A 23,846-nucleotide genomic window follows, 5' to 3' on the forward strand; every position below is an offset into this window, starting at 1 on the left:
AGGAGAACTTTGTACACAGCAATAACCACAGTGTATGAGAGTTTTTTCTGGTAGACTTGGAACTTCACTACAATGCAAGGACTTAAAAAAATTCCCAATGGTCTTTTAAGGCAAAATGCCTTCCATACCCAGAGAAAGAACTTTAGAATTCAATCACAGAATGTAGCAGATCATTTTCTTTTGTATTACACTTTGGTTTGTTACATGATTTCTCTCATTCATTTTAATTCTTCTACACAACGTAACTATAGTGAAAATGTATTTAACAGGAACGAATATATATAAACAAAATTGTATGCCATCTTGGGGAGGTAGGGGAAAAAAATAATCTAAGTTATATGGTAGTGACTGTAGAACACTGAAAGCAAATAAAATTAATATAAAAAAAATTTTTTCCACCATACTAACATTCTTTCACTGTAATTTTCCTCAGTTACTATGAATAGAAAGGAATGATTAAAAAGTAACTACCTATGTTTTACTTTTGAATTTCAAGAAATCTTACCAAAAACAGACATATTCTCACTATTTCATTTAATTCTATACCTCACATTATCCACTACCCAATTTAGCTGTCATAAACTTCTAATATGCAAATTACCAAGTCACTACATACTCACTAAGGACAGACTGATATTTAAAATCTTTAGATTTCAAAAATAAAAACCAGAACCATTTTACATCAACGTAATACACAAAAGAATAACTTAACACATCTCTCAACACTGATAAATTGATTCTGCACTAAATTTCAAAGCTAGAAAAAATTTTAAAAATTGTTTTTAAAAGCATATCTACACCTATGGTAAATCACTGAGCCTATGGTATTTTTAAACTAAAAAACAATCCTTAAATGATCAGTCTAGATTTTTTTATATTAGTTCAGGTAAAAAATAAGAATAATGTGCACGTTATATTTGCAGTCGATATTATTTAAGATTAATGAGCAATTGTAAATAAGGTTCAAAGAAAGTAATCACCTCATTTTCTGAAAACACCACATTTATGTCATTCTTCTGAACATTCTTGATCATAAGTGTAATGATTACTTGAGATTCTGTTTGGTACCAGTCATACCTTTAAAAGTAAGCACAAAGAATTCCAACCAGATGAGAGACTTAAAATAAAACCGAACTGCAGAAAAGATAGAATGGAATAAGGTAATTGTAACAATTGTGGAGGAGAGATGATTGTAATAAATAGAAGGAATCATTAGGAACAAGATAGATGCATTTAACCACCTGAAAGTCAAAATATACGTGCAACAAAATTCAATATAACACACACAAAAGGAAAAAAGACTGGTAATATATTCATAGCAAAAATTCATCTAAAATATAACATGATGTTAAAAAAAAAAGGTCACAGTGATTACTCCAAATTCACAAAAGGTAAATGGTAAAAAGATATGAACAATTTTCAAAAGAAACATGAATTATTAATAAGCACTTAAAAATGCTTTACTTCACTAATAATCAGATTAAAACAACTCAGAGGTTCTACCTCATACCCACCAAATTGGGAAAATAACTAAATTTAAAGTAATTTCATCCTAGCAGGGTTGTAAAGAAATATGGATACTCATTTCATTGCTTGGAGAAATTAAAACTTGCATAATCTTTTTAGGTAATACACAGTGAAAGTGTATTCTTTTACCCAATAATTCCAAGGTGGGAGATATACTGTGAAAGGCTTATCAAAAATAAAGTAAATGGTAATATGCCGAAAGATGCTTATAGCAATTTTACATATCGCTGCAAAAAGACTAGAAATAACCCAAATATCTAATAATAGAGGATAAATAAATTAAAGGGAACCAAATAAAAAGGGACACTTTAATGCAGTTCAGACTACAAAGTTATGAGGAAGACAAAAAAACTAGTAAGACACAGGCAGTATCACAAAGTAAAAAGATCAAAAGGAGAGGAATAGAGTACGTACTAACTACAAACCTAAGGAAAGTAAATGAGAATGCACAGAATCCAAAGGAGTAACTGGAAAAAAAAATACTATGCAACTCTGTACATTGAAATTAAGTTAAATGTAAGTAGATACTAAGTAATTTTGGTTAGCTGTGCTGATACTCAATATTGTTTTTAAGAAAACACTTCAAGTTTTAAAAGGATAAAAAAGTAAATAAAAACAATTCATTTATGTAGTCCTAATTGGCAAAAAAAAAAATTAATACAGAAATAAATGTTAAATTTTAGTTTTCTGTCTTACCCCCATATAGGATCACTGGAAAATATTTGCTTCCAAAACAAGGAAGGCCAGTTACCAATTAATTTACACACAAAAATCACTGCTTCTCTTTGACATTTTATCACAAAAAAAACTGTAGTCTTAAAAATAGCAAGGGCTCCACCTTGAGGGACAAAACAGCAAAGCAAGTTTCTGGCTATTTTAGGTAACACCAGGAAAGAGTGGCACAGACAATCCAAAATACCCTGTCCAGTTGCTGGTGAAATTAATGCGATTTATTAAGTGGCACTCCTAATCTTGTTTTACTTAAGCTAATATTAAATTACTTTCTTTTATTTCCTCAACACATGCCAAATGATGACAGATACAAGTTCAAAGAATGTTAAAATGATTTAAGGAAACCATCCTAGAAACAACTAAATGTTATTTACTAATCTATAGGTAGAGCTAATCAGTTACAACACTCACAACTACAAGGAATGTCACTGAGTGCTTCCTCACTGTTTTCATACCACAGCTGTCAAAACAGGGTTCTAATTCTGTCCAGTTTTAGCATCAAAGTTGTCAGTACTAAAAGACTGTTTCCCTTCTGCATTACTTTATGGTTAAACAGTGTCATGCATATACACGTGGTGATTATAGTGCTGGTGCGTCAAGCCCACAGGCCCATGTCTCTATCCTCTTAGGTTGGCCACCTCACTCCAGGTCTTTTCTTTTCTGCTAAGAACATGACAAAAATAGAATACTGTGTTAAAATTTTCAACCTGCTTTACTTATGTTGAAATGTACCATCATTAAATGGATTATACCAGATCCAAATCTTCCCTTAAAAACACAGAAAAGATCTAAAACAGACTCGTTATATTCTTCCCAGTTCAAAATACAGAGAGAGGGTCTACTATTTTAATAAAAAAAATTTGGTAATCTTCCATTATCACCTACTAGTTTTTCACCTTTAAATTTTTATTATCAATGCAGCTTCCATATTTTCTATTCTCCTTATTCTACAAACTAGAAAATAGACATAAGCTTGCCCAAACAAAAAAAATTTTATGAAAATCCAAAATTATTGGAAAAGTTGGGTACCTGTAATAACTAAGGTGGTGTTTACTTTCCTATTCCCATCTTCCTTGCTCTTCCAAAGGTGAGAAAAGAATGTATCTAACTGGTTTATCATCAGCAGAGGCGTGGGAAACATAATGGACCCAGAACAGCAATCTCTAACTGTCAGGGGGCGGACTAGCTCACAAGCAGTTTATCATCCCCATATTGCTAATCTTTATACCACAGTCAGTCTTCTGTCAGAGATGGCCCTGAGTAGCTGCCACCATTATTTCACTGAAAGTGTTGCTATGAAAATTTCAGAGTGAAGAAAGTGAAATGAAAGGCATAATCTATTAAATTTCCACAGGACTTACTGTCAGTTTACTTACTTTGGCATTACTAATTTGCTTAGCTACTATTAACTATAAGACTTTAAGAGAAGGAAGATGACTGCACCTAATTTATGAAAAGATGATGAAGTAACAAATATGAAATCATGTGAAATAACTTCAAGATTAAAGTAAATTAAGAATAGGGCTATCCGAACGAAACTGAAATACCAATACTAACCACCAAACATCCTTGAAATCAACTTTAGCAATACCATGGTGAAAGGTTACTTAAATACCATGGCACAAGGTTATTTAAAAATCATAAAATGAGACCTCACTTCAATAAGAGCACACTTTATTGAACAACTTAACACTTTTTTAAAAAATAAAATACTTACTTAATTTTTGATTGCTGGGTTTGCTGTTGTACAATATGATTGTGACATGTTGAATTAAAAAGAAATTACAAGTTAGACTGGCAATTGTACATTAAAATAAATTTCCTTTCAAACTTATATTTAACAGTTTGTTAACTACATTGATAAAGGAAAAGCTAAATAAAAATTTGACTCAAAAATAAAAGATCTCTGGTTTTAGAAAACAACTATAAACACTGATTATTTTGCAAATATCTTGTATCTATTTATACATAAATATGTGGAATCCCTTGAGTAATTTTCTTAAAAATAGGGTTCATCTTGTCTTTATTGCCATATCCCCTAACAGTTGAGTGATAAATGCAAGCTGGCTGACTGAATGAAAAATGGCTAACAAACTATGGCTTACGAATCTAATGGAATACATAATGTGGAAAGTGAGGAACTGAGGGAAACAGGAAAATTTACATGAAATGATAAAGTAGAGAATCAAGAGAGAAATATATACTAAGACCATAATAATGGAAATAAAAGCAACACTAAAAGATACCTTAAGTCAGAGTTAATACAGTGATCAGCCTTAGTTCCAAAGGTTTCTAATAATGTATATATTTCTTTCCTCTTGGCAGAGATGAACTACAAGTGTAGTATTTTGCATACACTATAATATGAAACTGCTACATGGTTCTTCTTCAACAGCTTTTCCTTGTTATAAAGTGGGGCTCTAATGGTAGGGGAAATTATGAGGATGTAACAGCAGTACAAAGCACCAATAAATCATTTTTGAAAAAAAGAAAACCTCTATAAAAATTTTTTTTAAAGGAAGTTAGGTATTCCAGGACTTTTAAAATGTGACACTCATTCTTTTCTACATAAATATGCATCCTCAGTTTCAAGGAAACATTACCATTCTTCAAAAGAAACCAGGAAAGCTTTGGACATTTTTATGACTTTATAAGTATCTTTCACTTTCATAAAAGACTGTTTTTCCTCCGATCAATACAAAATTGGGCATGTGAAAAAATGGAAAAGGCACAAGAAAAGCAACAAACAGAAAATGTTAATTCTAAGAAAGATACACTAACTTCCTGAACTGAAATTGAAAAGTCACATACGTGTATAATATTGAAAAGTTGCTATGAGCACAGACAGACATATTTCCATTGTATCCCTGATGATATCTTACTCTACTAAATGCTCTCTATCCTATGCATTGAACACTAGTCAGAGAATAGAATATGGCTATTCACCAAGCTCCCAAAGACATGCCTGTCAGTCATGATGGGATGAAATTAAAGATCAGTTATAGTAAGTCCTGGACCAATGCTAAAATCAAGTAGTACTTTGGTGTTGTTTTAGGTAAGGGATGAAGAATCCAGAACTAAACTGAGAATATGAATCGTCCTAGAACCATTGTCTAGAGAATAAATTGAGTTACTTGGTAGCTGACAAACATCTCTGGTGGTATGAAGAGAATGTGGGCTAGAACTCAAAAGCATAAGTACTTATAACACTAAATTTTGCTGGGTGTACAAATCTCCTAGGGCCAACAAAAATCTTGTCACTATCCAACAACTACCAAGGGGAAATTAAGAATTAATGAATCTAAATGGGGAACTATGGTTAAATATGAGTTCAGAAAGAACAGGATGGATTAATAAATGGCAATAGCATTAAAAAGATTTTGGCCCTATTCCCTCACCCTCATCTTCCAGGGGTGGCAGGAGCGGAGGAAGAAAAATTAAATGCTTGTTGAGAAAAATGAAGTGATTTTTTTTAAAAGAGTAAAAGTAGAAGAGGGTTAAAGAGGAAGCACATAAATATGATGGAAAAAATGACAGTCCCAGAAAAAAAAAACCAAGGCTAAGAATATGCTACATTTTGAGCATCTAGTTCTAATCTCTGTACTATGATCTCTTCATTATATCAAACTGCCTCATTTAAGGCAGAACAAAGACAGGATTGCATAACAAAAAAATTTCAATATAAAGTAAAATGTATTTTACTTTATATATAAATAAAATATATATAAATATAATATAAAGTAAAATATATTTATATTTTCAATATAAAGTAAAACAAGAATCACAAATCTCAATTTTAACATATTCAGTAATGAAAGTATTGCCTAGACTTTAGAAAATGTGAATATTTACTCTCAAAAGCAACTATAACATTGATTTTTTAGTCATATTTGCATTACTAACTTTTATTAATATAAATAAATGCTAAGATTAAAGTCCAAACTTGGATGAATATCAGGCCACTGGACCCAGATGGCTCTGGAGGAGAAGATGAGGCTGGTGACCTTGCCCAGTCCTCCTTCACTCTAATCAAAGCCAACTGCAAGTCATGTCATCATCTTGATGTCATGGTCCTCTTCGAGAACGAAGGACAAACACAACAACAGAATAACAGCCCCACTTGATAAAGTTGGTAGAGACTGAAGATTTTACTCAACTCTTAACATTAGCTAAATTCAATAAGGACAAGAGAAATCTAAGCCAAAACTTTGGGCATGTCCAATTTCCCTGAACACCAACTGAATATCTATGACATACATGGTAAGGTGTTAAGCAGTAGACATAGACATTTTAAAATGTGAATTAATCCACCAAGTGCTTCTCAGGAAACAATTTGTTTAAATACCTTACTAATATAAGCGGGGAAAAAAGAGAAAAGAAGGTATATTTGAAAACATCAAAACATTAAATCAATTTATTTTAAAACATTCCTAGACAATTTTCACAAGTGAAAGTTTCTATATAAAAATATCAGCCAAGAACAAAATTTAATTTCAATTTTTAAACAATGAACAATGATTATACTGTTAAGTACTGACCTATTTAACAAAGAAACTGTTCATTCTGAATTTTGTCACATACATATTTAGCACTTAAAATAAAACTAAAAGAAATATGATAAAAATAAAAATGTAGGGCTTACCACTGCAGGTTCTGATACCACTTCTAAAATATAAAATGACATATTTTCAGGCACAATCGGCATGCTTAAAATTAACTGTATATACATTTCTTTTATGGGTCAAGATAACAATTATATATCATCCAAATAGTTTACGCTTATCTTCTATGCATTTTTAATTGGGAGAGAAAGTTGTTTCAACACTAGGGTTATCTTTAGTTCATTGATGTACTATACCGCTCCAAGTCAAGTAATTACTAATCTCTATTCTATTGCCAGTATAATACAATATACAGATCTGAAACTAGCAAGCCTATTTCCATGACTACCTTAAGGGTATGTTAATCTCACTTAATATCTTTAATATATACAACATGCTTCTAAAAACTATGTTAGATGAAATAATATTAGAGGAAAAATTTAATCTCACAGAAATAATATTAGAAAAGGAATATCAGCCACATAGGATTATAACATGTTCACAACTTTATAGTGGAGTTTACTCATGAAAAATTAATTTTACAGAACTTTTTAAAAAAATAAACCATTAATAATCCTACTGCAAAATTATTTTCATTGGGGCAACTTTGAGCATTATGATCATATTGTTTAAAAAGTCTGAGGGCATCAAATTTTTTAAAACATTAAGTTCAAAGGAGAGAGGAATTACTAAAAATCACTCCAGGGAGACAAAATCAATTAAGTACTTTCAGAAATATAACTAGCTTAATAATTACTAAATACATAAAGCTATACTTACTATTTTTAGTTTCTTGACATCTTTTAATCCAGATGTTGAAAGTATCATCTCTGTCTGAAAAGTAATGAATTCATTTAAATACACTATATCTCACCAACTTAAAAAAATACAAGCATCTGTCCTTTCAGCAACTGCTGCAGTTTGGTTATAGCTAAATAGAAAAATCAATTTAATTTCTAAGTATTTGTAAAGAATTTGCTTTAGCAGCATAATTTATTCTAAACTACAAATTTCCATTATTTCACTAGATAAAGAAAACCTACATGTTTTCTCCTGACCATCTAATTTCATAAAAACTTCCTACCACCCAACTACAACACAAATATAATTCTGCTCCCTACATCAGGGTTCTCTGCCATTCATTTTGATCAGCAAGGGGACTTGACAGCTAGTAGCAGGGTTCCTCATTTTCTGACTGAGTCTTAGGGAACTTCTGTGGCCCAAAGTTTTTTAATTTTTTAGTGTGCAGTTATTTCCTCTTGCCTCTCCTTCCAATAACTCTCTTACTGGCTTTACCTGCACTTTAAACCAATTTGGCTTTGCCACCATTGCCAACTGTGAGAAGCAGCTTTGACTACAACTACATAAAAGAAATGGTGGCAGCAGAGCTGCCCAGGGATATAGAAATAGCAAATGTACATTAATAATACCGGTATATGTGCATACATTTAAAAAAAGGGTCAGAACAACATAATGCATGAGCACCTATACTGCCTAAAAAGGTAGCATGCTCACAGGAAAGAAGAGTAGACTCTAAAACTGAATAATCTCTCCAGTATTTAAAATAGTCACACACTTACAATAGACAACACAATTCACTATTAACAGAAGTATCAACACTTCATCATTATTCCTAAATAATGATTTCCAAAGTTATTTCATATAAGCCTGGTTCAGACGTAAAGACTCGGATATACTTCCCTCATATTCAACAAAAAAACACCTGCCTATTAAATTGAATTTAAGCCATTTTGTAGGGCATGCACAAAAGACACACTACTGTTTAAACACTCTAAAAGAGCAAATACAATACATACTATGGAATTTTTGGTAATTTTGATAAAAATACATTACAGTGCCACAAAGTTAGGGCTTCATATTTTGGAATTTTCTATAGCCCAATTCAAAAATAGTATTAGTGTAAGTAATTCAAGGTAAATAATAATAATGTGTTGGGCTTGGTATGAATATAACCTGAGTTACTATTAAATGCTTTCAATTGGTTTTCTAACGGTTAACACAGCCTTTAAGTGTTATGATCTTTACTTTTACAAAATCATTTCTATATGTATACCTGAACAGTAAAACCTCTGTAATCAATTCTACACATGCATCCCAACTTAAAAGAGTTTTAAGTTGGGATGAATAATGCAATTCTATTCTAATTTACTGGGTCCTCTCACCTACTTATCCTTTACCATAACAATTGCCTGAACCCACAATTTGCTTCTCTGGAAAAGCCCTTACTGAAATATTCTCCATTTCACTAAGTCAGAGCAAAAACTGATAATGAATTTATGCTAAACAAAACAAGCACAAGCTAAACCATTCTGCATTACTAATGACATGATCAGTCTGAAACAGGAGAAAACATTTCTTGAATTTTTATAGCTTTGTTTTCTGAAGTTGGAAAGTTCACACTATGCTTTAAATGCTAAAGACCCCAGCTAATTATTTTTAAAATTAACTCAAGTTTTATAATCACCATGAAATGCCATGAAGAAGAAAAAAAAGCCCTACTTTGCAATTAATTTAAAATTGCACTAAATAAATCTAGATGTAAACACTTATAGTCACAGCTAATTCAAACATCTGAAATATTGAATGAATTTAGTTCTGTTACTTACCGTCTAACTTATGTCCTTCTCTGAAACTCTCTAGAGCCTCAGCATAGTTTTTTTCATGGTATTCACCTATCCTGGCATCAGTATATGAAAACAAAACAAATGAAAGACAATAAGAGTTAGATGTTTTTCTTCAGTTCAAATGATAAAACAATTTTTTCCAGCAAGTTTATACAAAATTTTTTCCCCAAAATATCTTAGTAAGACCAAAATAAATAAGACCAGTACCTGATGACAATTCTAAACACATTTATAAAAAAATTAAATGTCACTTTTTTGGGGGAAAAAAGGTTTCAAAAAGAAGTTTGTAACGTTTCCCGTTCCATGCTGGGCAATTCAGGTTCAAATCTACTTAGTATTTTAACATTTACAAAGTGCTTTATCCACAACCTTGGAAGCTGCATAAAACTCAGGGGAAGGGGAAGATGACACATACCAAACAACCTTCCTTCCTGACTCAGATCCAGCTCTCCTTTTACTACAATACATTGCCTAGAGGAAGTGGTTTACATTTTTGACAACAATGTGAGGCATGAGGTGAGATGTGTGTCTTCAGAGAATTTAATGTCAAAGTATATATTTTGTGTGTTCTATGGCACTGCACTTTGTTCCATAGCATGGTCACAAAGTAAGAATGTTCTGGCTAAGGACCTCAATCCACTGGGGCACTTACAACCAGAAATTTCTTTCTCACTCTTCTCAACACCACCAAAGAACTAAGAATTTTTTAAACATACAGCATAGGGCTGTGTGGTGAGCACCTCAGGCAAGACATGTTCATTTTCTTGGTATCTGGGACCTTTTTAGCAGTCTGAGGATACTTATTAATCCCTACTCAGAATGTTTTACATGCATAAAAATAGAAGTTTACAAAAGAAACAAATTATATTGAAATATAGTTTTCAAAATATTTTTAAATAACAGAATAGTGATTACTCAATCCACAGGAATTATTTTTTAAAACTGACTGAATATAAGCAAAGAGATATAATCTGATCCCTTTTTAATGAGTCACATTAAATGACAGAATCCCAGAATGACAGGATCTAAAGTTAGAAGGGAACTCATTAGCTTTCAAGTATGACCTAATCATGAAAGGAATTCCCTGATAACAAAACATTTAATTTCTTTAGCGCTGCAAAGTCATCAAAGTGCTCATATTAATGAGCCCCACAATTACCCTGTGAAGTAGGTATTCAAGCATTATCACCCTTGTTTGGCAGATGAGGAAACTGAGGATCAGAGACAGGTGAAGTGATCTGAGATTAGATCTGAGATTCCTAACAAAAAGTCTTGCACTCTATCCACTATGCCAAATGGCTCTTCCCAAATATGTTTTTTTTTTAACTGTTCATGGTAGAAGAGCAGCAGAAACATTTAAGGACAGAGTGAGCCAAAGTGGATATTGACCCAAAAAGGGATAAATTCATTTAACAATTTCTAAGTTCTGAGGGTGTGTGTGTGTGTGTGTGTGTGTGTGTGTGTGTGTGTGTGTGTGTGTGTGTGTGTGTGTGTGTGTGTGTGTCGGTGTCTGTGTGTCTCCCCACCCACCCCCTGTGAGAACCCAGATGTCATGCTTCCCTCTCTGGTAACTGGTCAGACAGCTGTACCTGTCCATTGAATTATGGTCAGGCAGAGGAAGCCATGTCTGTTGATTGCTTTAGGGCTTACTGATTGGAAGTGTTTGTTTGGCCAGAGGAAGGCTCTGGGAATCTGACAAAGGAGGCCACTCCCACCCACCCACTACCCCCCACCTCCTCGGCTTTCAGAACCCATACGTCATGTTTCCCTCTGTGGTAATTACGGTCAGGCAGCTAGGGATAAATTGTCTGTTGAATTCAGGCAGAGGAAGCCATATCTGTTGATCTTTTGGATTTCTCTGGATTTTTCTTTGAAATCCACGGTGCTGACTCCCTGAACTAACTGAATATGTACTTGGTTAAAGGAATGATACATGTGCTTGACTAAAGTGTTTGTTAACCCCTTGGAAGTTGCTTTTCTTTTATGAAAGCAGATCTAAGAACCTCCGATAACAGGTCCTGGCCCTGTGCATGTTGGAGTACTTACTGATACACATACCATGACTATTACAAACTCGCTATAAATCTGTAAAAACTGTTCCAACTGAAACAAGAAAAACCATTACTATAATGTATAATGCATACATACCCTTTTCTCAACAGAGCTGTGGAATTATTTGGGTTGAGTCCAAGAGACTTCTTTGCATCCATAACAGCTTCTACAAAAAAAAGTAGGCTGAAGTTAAATCACCTTACTGTTATGGTACCAAATCAGAAGGCCCATTAATCTTTAGGCAAACCCACTACCATTGATAGTGAGTCAAATCAAATCTGTTCTAGCCCGTGTGTGTGTGCATGCATGTGTGTGAGAGTGTGTGTGAGCGTGTGTGTGTGCGTGTGTGCGTGTGAGCGTGTGTGTGTGCGTGTGTGTGCGTGTGTGTGTGTGTGTGCGTGTGTGTGTCCATCCCACAAAAAATATCTCTTACCTCAGATTTGGCAGAAATATTACATGGTTTGAAATTATGACTTTTTAAGTTACTTTTTTCCTTGTAAATTTAAACATATTCATAAAAACAGAAAATAATAAGCTAATTCCAGTAAAAGGGCTAATCCGTGGTTTAAAAAAACACAAAAGGAACTCAAGAAACATGGAGTAAGGGTCAAGAAAGTACTAACAAAGGAGCAAGGAGGCCCAGAAAGAAACCAGGTAAGGGGGTAGGGGGAACCCATCATTCTTAAATTCTGATTTTAAACTATGGCTTTTTGTCTTGGAAAACTTCTTTGAAACAACTATTAGAACAAATTTTGCAAAACAAAAAGTCATATTTCTGATGTACATCAAAACTATTTCTTCCCTTTAATTAGAATATCAAAAAACTAGAGATTTCCCAAGAAGCAAACCAAGATAACAAGGCAATTCAATGGAAGAACCCAGAAACAGACATTTCCAAGATGCCGGTATCAATTAAGTGTCACAGAAATAGTTTACCTAGATTTTAGCACATTTGACAAAATAACGATAGTTATATGATAATTGTGCAAAGATAAGAGATGTAAGGACCAGACAGCAATACAATCATATACATTTGAAACTGGATGAATGGCCATACCAGAGAGTTGTAATTAAAGAATCAGTGCTGGGGGCAGAGCCAAGATGGCGGAGTAAAAAGACACACATACGCTAACTCCGAACACACAGTCCATAAAATATCTGTAAAGAAGAACTCCCAACAAATTCTGGAACAGCAGAAGCCATAGAACAATGGAGTGGAGGAGATTTCTGTTCCAGAGAGCCCTGAAAACCTCTCACAAAAGGTCGGTCGGGGCCTGGACCCGGAGCAGAGCCCAGCCCTGCCTTGGCTGCGCGGCACCGAGAGGAGCGGATCTGAGCAGGCTTCAGGGACGGAATCTCCAGCAGCTGCGCAGGTGCCTCCACCCATGGGCCCCAAAGGTTGGTGAGAGGGTCTTCTCGGCTTGCCAAGAGGGGAGTGGGGTCCCCCCATAACTCAGGCCCCCTCAGGAGGCAGCAACGGAGGTGGCAGCAGACCTGGGCTCCCCAAGCTGGCAGGAGCCCGGATCCATTGTTGAAGGTCTCTGCATAAACCCCTTGAGGGAACTGAGTCCCGTGAGGTGGCCCTGCCCCCACCTGAGCACCAGAACTTAATCTCACACTTAATAGCAGCCCTGTCCCCATCCAAAGCCCTGAGGCTGGGAAGCAGCATTTGAATCTCAGACCCCAAGCGCTGGCTGGGAGGATCTGGAGGCAAAGTGGGTGTGAAGAGAATACTCAGAAGTCAAGTCACTGGCTGGGAAAATGCCCAGAAAAGGGAAAAAAAATAAGATTATAGAAGGTTACTTTCTTGGGGAACAGGTATTTCCTCCCTTCCTTTCTGATGAGGAAGAACAATGCTTACCATCAGGGAAAGACACAGAAGTCAAGGCTTCTGTATCCTAGCCCACCCCATGGGCTCAGGCCATGGAAGAGCTCAAAAAGGATTTTGAAAATCAAGTAAGAGAGGTGGAGGAAAAACTGGGAAGAGAAATGAGAGAGATGAAAGAAAAGCATGAAAAGCAGGTCCACACCCTGCTAAAGGAGACCCAAAAAAATGCTGAAGAAAATAACACCTTGAAAAATAGGCTAACTCAAGTGGCAAAACAGGTTCAAAAAGCCAATGAGGAGAAGAATGCTTTCAAAAGCAGAATTAGCCAAATGGAAAAGGAGGTTCAAAAGCTCACTGAAGAAAATAGTTCTTTCAAAATTAGAATGGAACAGATGGAGGCCAATGACTTTATGAGAAACCAAGAAATCACAAAACAAAACCAAAAGAATGAAAAAAATGGAAGATCATGTGAAATATCTCACTGGAAAAACAACTGACCTGGAAAATAGATCCAGGAGAGACAATTTAAAAATTATGGGCCTACCTGAAAGCCATGATAAGAAAAAGAGCCTAGACATCATCTTTCATGAGGAATCATCAAGGAAAACTGCCCTGAAATTTTAGAACCAGAGGGCAAAATAAGTATTCAAGGAATCCACAGATCACCGCCTGAAAGAGATCCAAAAAGAGAAACTCCTAGGAACATTGTGGCCAAATTCCAGAGTTCCCAGGTCAAGGAGAAAATATTGCAAGCAGCTAGAAAGAAACAATTCAAGTATTGTGGAAATACAATCAGGATAACACAAGATCTAGCAGCTTCTACATTAAGGGATCGAAGGGCATGGAATAGGATATTCCAGAAGTCAAAGGAACTAGGACTAAAACCAAGAATCACCTACCCAGCAAAACTGAGTATAATACTTCAGGGGAAAAAAATGGTCTTTCCACGAAATTGGGGACTTTCAAGCATTCTTGATGAAAAGACCAGAGCTGAAAAGAAAATTTGACTTTCAAACACAAGAATCAAGAGAAGCATGAAAAGGTAAACAGCAAAGAGAAGTCATAAGGGACTTACTAAAGTTGAACTGTTTACATTCCTACATGGAAAGACAATATTTGTAACTCTTGAAACTTTTCAGTATCTGGGTACTGGGTGGGATTACACACACACACACGCACACGCACACACACACACACATAGAGACAGAGTGCACAGAATGAATTAAAGAGGAAGGGATCATATCTTTAAAAAATGAAATCAAGCAGTGAAAGAGAAATATATTGGGAGGAGAAAGGGAGAAATGAAATGGGGCAAATTATCTCTCATAAAAGAGGCAAGCAAAAGACTTTTTAGTGGAGGGAAAAAGAGGGGAGGTGACAGAAAAACATGAAGTTTACTCTCATCAAAATCAACTAAAGAAAGGAATAAAATGCACACTCATTTTGGTATGAAAACCTATCTTACAATACAGGAAAGTGGGGGATAAGGGGATAAGCAGGGTGGGGGGGACGTTGGAAGGGAGGGCATGGGGAAGAGGGAGCAATTTGAGGTCAACACTCATGGGGAGGGACAGGATCAAAAGAGAGAATAGAAGTAATGGGGGACAGGATAGGATGGAGGGAAATATAGTTAGTCTTATACAACACAACTATTATGGAAGTCATTTGCAAAACTACACAGATATGGCCTATATTGAATTGCTTGCCTTCCAAAGGCAAGGGGTAGGGAGGGAGGGAGGAAGAGAAGTTGGAACTCAAAGTTTTAGGAACAACTGTCGAGTACTGTTCTTGCTACTAGGAAACAAGAAATACAGGTAAAGCGGTACAGAAAGTTATCTGGCCCTACAGGACAAAAGAGAAGATGGAGACAAGGGCAGAGAGGGATGATAGAAGAGAGGGCAGATTGGTAATAGGGGCAATTAGAATGCTTGATGTTTTGGGGTGGGGGAGGGGACAAAAGGGGAGAAAATTTGGAACCCAAAATTTTGTGAAAATGAATGTTAAAAGTTAAATAAATAAATAAATAAATAAATGAAAAGAATCAGTGTCAATGGGGCCTGTCTCCAGTGGAGCTGTACCAAATTCCTATGCTGTTTAACATTTTTATCAGCAACTTCAAAGTTTTCCTTGATATCAATTAAAATCAACTATGTCTCTACAACTTTAACCCAATGCCCCAGTTCTTCCCTCTAGGGCTAACAAGAGAAGTATAATCCCTCTGAAATATTAAAGCCTTTCAAATACTATTAAACTACTATAATGTCCTCCTTTAAGTCTTTGTTTATCCTGTGTTTTTTTCTACGGAGCTTTATTTGACTTGGATTCAAGTCCCTTCCCCATTCTATGTGCCCCTCTTCTGGACACTCTCAAGCTTCTCAGTGTCGTTCTTAAGCACTGGTGTCCAAAACTGAACGCAACATCCTAGTTAAGGTCTGATTAGGGCAGCATACAGAAAGCCTATCATCTCTTCTTGGAAGCTTTGTTTCATAATATCCAGATGTCCAAAAGAACTCATATCCCCAGTGGAGGTCTTCAAACTGGACAACCACTTGTTGGGTATATTATGGAGGAATTCCTATAGAACATGGCTTGAATGAAATGGACAACTGAGATCTAAATAATTTTCCATTTGGAGAAAAGAGAATTTAGAGACAATAACAGAGTTATCTTCAAATATCTATAAATTTCTCACGCAGAAGAGGTAATAATCTTATTCCATTTCACTCTATAGGGTAGAATTACCTGTTACCTCAGAGCTGATGGAAATGTTATTTGGCACTAAACTAAGTTTTCTTATTTTCTGCTCTATGTTTTATTAGGGACTTAACAGATATATTCACCAAACAAAACAAAACAGCGATAGGTCTTGGCAAAGCTCAGTAAAATCCCAGTGCCCTATGATCATCTCAACCCTCCTAAGGTATTAGACCTAAATGGAGATAGTAAGATGCAGTGTAAAGAGTATGTCAACAGAGAGTCACAGCTTCATGAAATTTAAGTGAAAACTGAGTTTATTACAAGAGGAATTACCAAGCACATGGAACCCAAAGAGTTCAAAATCCATACAGAAGTTTGCATATTTATAATAGTGTAACAAAGGAAGAAGGAAGAAACAAAAATCTCCACCTAAAAGGGTGTGGCGTAGGAGGGAAAAAGATATAGTAAAGCTGGAAAAAGGACGAAACCCCTCCTGAAGTGGAGAAGCAAGGTGATGGAAAAAACAGTGATGTTCTACTTAACTACAAGAGTCCCAGTGGCACAAGCAGTTTCTCAGCCTAGTGCAGACTGACTTGCCCCTATCTTGACTACCAAAGACACACAAGGAAACCAGCTTGAAATGCAAACAACAATTATTTCAAGGAGAGGAGAAAAAGAGGGTGTTCATCCTTAACACATTCGGGACCTCCAGAATACTCTGGGTCTAGTGCTTCTGGGAAATATGGCAATTCAAAAAGACAAGTTCAGAGGACTCCTCAATATTCACTAACAAGTCCTAGATTTAGAACCAAAAGATTTGGTTGGAATCTCAGCTCTGGCATTTAATACCTATGCAACCTTGGGTAAATCATTTAATTTTTCATTTATCTCACTTGTAAAATAAGAGGCTGGATTAGTTGATTACTAAGGTCCCTTCTAGAATCAAATTAATGATGATACAAAAGTCCCCAATGTAACTGAATCATAAGCCATTTTATAGTCTCATGTTTTTTGTTATCCAAACGATAGGCCAGGACCAAGTTATAAGTTACAATCTTTTATAACCTCCTAATGCAAGACAAAAATCACAGATTTAACTTAATCATCAGTTAGTCCCTAGTTCTCTTGATGAGGTCAATCTCTGATTCCTGCATGAGCATATTTTCAATTTATGCTCTTCATAGTAGTGATCAAAAAAGCAGTTTTCAGATGCTGGTTTTTGGCACAAAAGACATAGCTGCAATAACAGTGCAAAAGCCTCTGTTGGAAGGTTGTTATTTTTTAAAAAGACTTTTGCAAGAACTTATTCTACATTTATTTGAAAGCCTTCAGTTCAATATAAGGAAAAACTTCCTAATAATCAATAATGTCTACAAATTGTTTTAAACAGACTATTTCATGAAGCAATGAGTTCCCTGTTTCTGGGAAGTATCCAAGTAGTGGTTGGATGATCATTCGCCAGGGAAATTGAAAGAAGGATTCACATATCAAGTAGGTAGGTAGCTGGGCTAGCTGACCTCTTAGATGCCTTCCAACTCAAGGTTTTAGGTCTCTATCTTTTGAAACATGTCTGTGGCCTCCTCCACAGAGCTGCTTCCAATAAAATGTCTAAATGGTAAGGTAAGAGTTAAAAGAATTCAATTCAAATTTTCAACTATCCTGTAAGTTATGGATCTTTGGCTTCAATCATCTGCCTTCTTACTATTAGAAATTTTTACCTACAGAACAACAATATTTTTTGTAACAAGAGTGGGGCTTGTAAATATTTTCATTTAAAAAATACTACCTGACAAAGAATTAAAATGAAAGCATAAAAGTGCTTTCTATTCAGTATATTGAGACTCTATGAAAAGAAACTACATAGCAACCAATTGTCAACTGCCCCTTGTATTAAAAGTAAGCTTCCAGACCCTTCACAACCTAGTCCCAAACCTACCTTTCCAACACTGTACATTACTCCCCTTTCCACATCCTACAAGCCAAACTGACCTTTTCAGTGTTCCTCGCACACAACCTTCAAACTCCAGCCTCCGCACCACTGCAGTGACCATACACCATGCCTGAAATGTACTCCCATATCACCTCTTATTATCTCCAAAACTGCCCAAGCACCACTTTCTACGTGAAGCTGTTCCTGATCTTCACTCCTTCTCCCCCAGCAATGAGGGGAAACCTCCCCAAAATCTTACCTTGTATTCATGTGGTATGTACTAATTTATGAACATACTGCCTCCACCAATAAGTGCCTTGTGTATAGGAAGGGGTTCACTTTTGTCTACCTACAGAGCCTAGCACAGCGCCTGATCTACAGTAGGGGAGACCGTAACCCAACAGAGAAAACAGCTGTTCAATAACATAAATTTAAATGAAATGCAACTCTTTATAAAAATGTTTGATAACAATTCATCTGTTACTTTACAAACGAAGAAAAAACATTTTTTAATCCTTAAGAATAATCACAAATACTTATCTGATTCATAACATGTTATAAAGATTTTATCTTTTATCTAATCACATTATCTTACATAAGGAAGTTACCATAGTAATTCTTCAGAAGAATGTGGGCATAAGCTCTTTGGCAGTAATAGTCTGCATCATCTGGTTTCTCTTCCAGTGCTCTTGTCAGTGCCTATAAATTCAAATAAAAATATGAAGAATGCTTCAGTAAACACCTTAAAAACAAAAGACACTATTTTTTAAAAAATACAAAAAAAGAGCACAAATTTTCTTTAAGAATTTCCACTGCATAGAAAGAGCCACATTTTTATGCTTATATATATCTTTCCTGCAAAAGAGAAGTCTAATGACACAATCTCTTTTCTCTCCAACAATGAAAAATAATTTAAAATAATTTTCCTCACAATTTCCCTCAACTTCCCTACTCCTGCCCCCCCTACTTTCTCTGATTAAACACTGCTAAAAGCAGGGATTAGCGGGAGAAAAAGTATCTTTAAGAATATCAGTTAATCATGACAAAACAGGAAAATAAAAAATGACAGAGAAGATGCGAGAAAATTGGAACACTACTATATTGTTGTTGGAGCTATGAAGTAATTCAGTCGTTCTGGAGAGCAATTTAAAACTATGCCCAAAGAGCTATAAAACTGCATACTCTTTGACCCAGCAATACCATTACTACATCTGTATTCCAAAGAGATCATAAAAAAGAGAAAAGGACCTACAAGGACAAAAATATTTATAGTAGCTCTTTTTGTGGAGGCAAAGAATTGGAAACTGAGGGGCTGCTTATCAATTGGAGAATGGCTAAACAAGCTGTGATAGATGAAAGTAATGGAATACTATTGTTCTGTAAGAAACGATAAGCAGGCAGATTTCAGAAAAACCTGGAAAGACTTGCATGAACTGATGCTGAGCAAACTGAGTACAACCAGAACACTGTACGTAGTAAAAGCAACAATGTGCAATGACTGACCATGACAGACTTAGCTCTTCTCAGCAATGCAATGATGTAAGTCAATTCCAAAAGACTCGTGATGAAAAATGCTATGCAGATTCAGAGAAAGAACTATGGAGTCTGAATGCAGTCAGAAGCATTCTTTTTTTGTGTGTGTTTTTTCTTTCTTGTGATTTTCCCCTTTTGTTCTGATTCTTCTTTTACAACATGACTAATGTGGAAATATGTTTAATATTGTACATGTATAGTTTATATCATGCCATCTTGGGGAGGGGAAGGTGGAGAAATTTAGAACTCAAAATCTTATAAATTCAACACTTATAAATTCAAAATTTTATCAAAAAAGCTAAAAATAAATTTTCAAAAAAAAGAATATCAGTTAGTGACAACAGTCATTGCTGGAGGGATTCTGGGAAGACAGACATGTTAAAAACACTGCTTACAGAGTTATGAAACAGTAGAACCATTTTGGAAATCATTTTGGAATTAAGCAAGTGACTAAATAAAATACTCTTTGATCTAGACTAGAGATTCCATTACTAGGCTTCTACTCCAAGAAGGCACAAGAAAATCCCCATTATACATCAAAATACTTATATTAGCACTTTTTGTGATAGTACAGAATTGGAAACAAAAGTACATGCCCATCCACTGGGAAATGGCTAAACAAACCGTGATACATGTAATAAACTACTGGCTATAAGAAATGATGCATGTGATGAATACAGAGAAGCATGAAAGATCTGCATGAACTGATTCAGAGTAAGGTAAGCAGAGCCAAGAAATCATTATCAACAACGACAACAATGTAAATAGAAAAAAACAACACACACAAATAAAAGCTGAGTATTTCAAAATTACTTTTTAAAAAGTATGGCTCAAAAGAAGAAATATCAGCAGCTACTCCCAACTCAAGCCTTTACAGACATGGAACGTGTGCAGAAGGTTCATTTTCTTCCCTTATTTTCAAACTTTTTCAATATGTTGAAAAGCTATGCTGGGATTTTTTTTTCTTTTTCTTTCTTTAAAAAAATTATAACTGTTACATGTGATGGCTCTCTGAGAAGGGAATGGAAACTGGGGAAAACTATGGTGATGTTAAAAACAAAATATATCAATTAAAACTTATTTTAATGAGAACATCATGGCTGAACAAGCTATGACATGTAAATATGATGGAATATTACTATCAATGTAAGAAATGACTTCAGGTTATAGTTTCAGAAAAACCCAAGAAGACTTTTATGACCTGATGCAGAGTGAAGTAAACAGAACTAGAACAACAAAATGATCAAGACAAACAAATGTGAAATAAATTTGAAACTCTGATCAGTGTAATGACCATGATTCCAGAGGACTAATGATAAAACATGCTACCACCTCTTCACAGAGAGGAGAAGATGTCACAATGCAAAATGCAACAAATAGTTTTTTGGACCTGGCCAACACAGAAATTTGTTTTGCATAACTAAATGTATTTTTGTTCTCAATGGGGGGAGGGAGGGTAGAAAGTGAAATATAGTAGATTTTTGCGGACTGAAAAAATATTTTTTTAAAAAAAAGAATATTAGTTCACAAGCAGATTGTAATAAAAATGTAAGCTCTTTCAGGGCAGGATCTATCTTGTTTGGTACCTCCAAGCAAGCACACAGGCCACTGCAGTGAGTAACTGCTCAATAAATGTTTGTTGCACTAAATTAGAGCCAGACAGATAAATACTATATAGCAATTACTTTCTTAATCTTGTCCAAAGTATATTACTATATTCTCATTTTCCACTAGACAAAATTTATTCTTTAAATCATGACAGGACAAAAAATTGATTAATTTAATGATACTATATACTATAAACTTGATACTATATACTATAAACTTGATATTTCTGGAATAAGGGAGAATCTGGAGGAGGGTACAAATGTATGGTATTTTAATATTTTTTCCCACCTTCCCTGAACTTTCAATTCAAAGTACGGTTGGCTCCAATGCACACCTGACAACACAACAAGATACAATAAAAGTTTTTTAAGTAGCTGACTAACCTTTATAGTTTTGAACCAGAGGTACTAAAATCCAAAAATGAAAACTAAAAAGGAAAAAAAGTCCTACTAAACATAAACATTATCTTTCAATTACGTGGAAAATAATTCATACTCTTACCCTCATACAAATTTATGACACACTACCCAAAAGCCTTTTGCATTTAAAAGTCTCCATTATACTTTTTTATGAATAGGACAAGCACCAATATGACTACAAAATTATTTCCAATCCCTTTTCAAGGCTTACAAATCGCATTATTTCACATGATCCTCTCAATAGCTCTGTAAGATTACCAAGATTCCTATTTTACAAATTAGAAAAATGAGGGTAAACAGGAACAAAGTGACTCACCCAAAGCTAGTAAAGAAAAGAGTTGGGTTTCAAACACAGATCTTCTGACTCCAAGTACAGTTTCCTTTCTATCATCCACACTACTCTCTGATACAATAATATAAGAGAACAATAATACTACGTAGCATGAGTAAAACACCTCCTTTCAGTACACAAGGCCACTCTCAGGTATCATGTATACTCTTTAATTACAAAACTGGTATGCAGAATAATTATTCTTTAAATAAAATGAAGAGAAATCATTGCACATTGACAACTTATTCACAATCTCTTCTATCATGTTTTAAGGTAATAACAAAACAAGAAGGTAAGAACCCTAAGTTTCTTCGAGATTAAAAGTATGTGGCGTAAAATCTCAGTAAATCAGAAAGTTCAGAGGATATGATGTTCTTAGCTCAAGAATGCTGCAAATCTTTCCCCAAAATCATAGAATTAGAGCCAGAAAAGATTTTATTATTCATCTACTCCAACTCCTTTCATCTTATAGATTAGGACCTTGGAATGAAACATAAGCCTCCTGACTCAGTCTAAAACTTTCTCCATTACAACATATCTACCCTTGCCTTAGTGAGTATAATATATGGAACATAATTTAATTTTCTTTGGTGATTTGAGTACATTAAGTTGTGTACTGTCTAAATGGCCTTTTAGGAAAGTAAATGAAATAGCTTAATTTTTTAAGTAAAAAGAATTTATTAGAATACTTGAACACATGCTGAATTCATTGTTAGCAATGTAATAATCTAGACGAAGAAATCATGAATCTAAAGCAAGCAATATACTAAAATTCCAATACAAGTAATTCATACAAATTCTAGGAGTCTGTCCTATTAGGATTTTATCTAAGGGAAATGTTCAGAATTTCAATGTTTCAATGACAATAGTTGCTATTACCTACACTATAAACATACACTGAAACACATCTAAGGACAAGAAGTACTTTGGAACTAAAATTTCAATCAACAGAATTAAAACCTTACAATGACAGCAATGTATACAGTTTTCAATTTAACCTGCTTCTTGCAAACCTAAAATGTATAGTACCACAAATGCACATCTTTCGAGGGCTTTGAGAGAAATAAGATGTTGTTTCAACAATGTTTAAATGCAGATCATGGGGAATTTTGCATAAAGAACAGATGGCACAAATGAGCTTCTGCCATTATGTGCTATAATCAATTAATCCTTAGTTACCACGTAAGAACTCTCTTGGACTTGGACTTAAAGCTGAGTGGTCTTATACAACGATCTTAAGATAAAAATTTTTAAATTCTGCACCTACTAACCCATGCCATCTACCTTTCATCCCTTCCAATTTTTAAAAGACTGCAAAAAATCTTAACATTAAAATAGTAGCTATGTTCTACTATAATGCATTTCACTTAGAAACATAATAAAGCTGAGAATGCTACAGAGAGGTAATTCCAGTTTAGCCTGAGATTTATCTCATTTTCCAATTCCTGTAATTCCTCCAAGTGACAAAGGCATTTTGCAGATTTCCTCCTACAGAATCTCCTATACTCATCTGCAAGAGGTAAAGCCAAAAGTAGCAAAAGCTAATTAAAATTTTAAAATGCCACCCCTCAGGTCAAACCTTTCACTTACATAGCACTTCACTTAATATTCACAAATCATTTTACATAACTATTGAATATTTGATTTGCTACAACCTAGCTAAAGGGTCATATACCAGTACAAGACACACATTAATTACAAAAGGATTTGGAACTGACTGATGGAATGGACACAAAGAATAGTAATAGGATCAATATACATCTAGAGATAAGTCTCTACTAAAGTAGTTCTCTCAGGAATCTCTCCATGATTCTGTCCCATCTGTTATTTTTATCAGACATGGGCAAAAACAATGTAGGCTTCTTATCAATCTTCAGATGACACAAATTTGGTACGCATAAATAACATACAGTATGACAATGTCACTACTCAAGAAAAAGTTG

General features: G+C 34.8%; 1 protein-coding gene across 3 annotated transcripts in view; it reads right to left on the reverse strand.

The window, feature by feature from the left end:
* The window catches only part of SUGT1 (SGT1 homolog, MIS12 kinetochore complex assembly cochaperone), an 80,427-nt gene that overhangs the window by 53,327 nt on the left and 3,254 nt on the right, over positions 1-23,846 (reverse strand). For all 3 annotated transcript variants that reach the window (XM_072617102.1, XM_072617103.1, XM_072617104.1), the window contains 7 exons: positions 18,621-18,711; positions 11,654-11,723; positions 9,488-9,558; positions 7,641-7,694; positions 6,902-6,924; positions 3,977-3,999; positions 981-1,077 (listed from right to left, as the gene is read on the reverse strand). In XM_072617102.1, the coding sequence (XP_072473203.1) occupies positions 981-1,077; positions 3,977-3,999; positions 6,902-6,924; positions 7,641-7,694; positions 9,488-9,558; positions 11,654-11,723; positions 18,621-18,711 (429 nt within the window). The remainder of the gene's footprint in view (positions 1-980; positions 1,078-3,976; positions 4,000-6,901; positions 6,925-7,640; positions 7,695-9,487; positions 9,559-11,653; positions 11,724-18,620; positions 18,712-23,846) is intronic.

Source organism: Notamacropus eugenii, chromosome 6 (assembly GCF_028372415.1).
Source record: "Notamacropus eugenii isolate mMacEug1 chromosome 6, mMacEug1.pri_v2, whole genome shotgun sequence".
NCBI lineage: Eukaryota > Metazoa > Chordata > Mammalia > Diprotodontia > Macropodidae > Notamacropus > Notamacropus eugenii.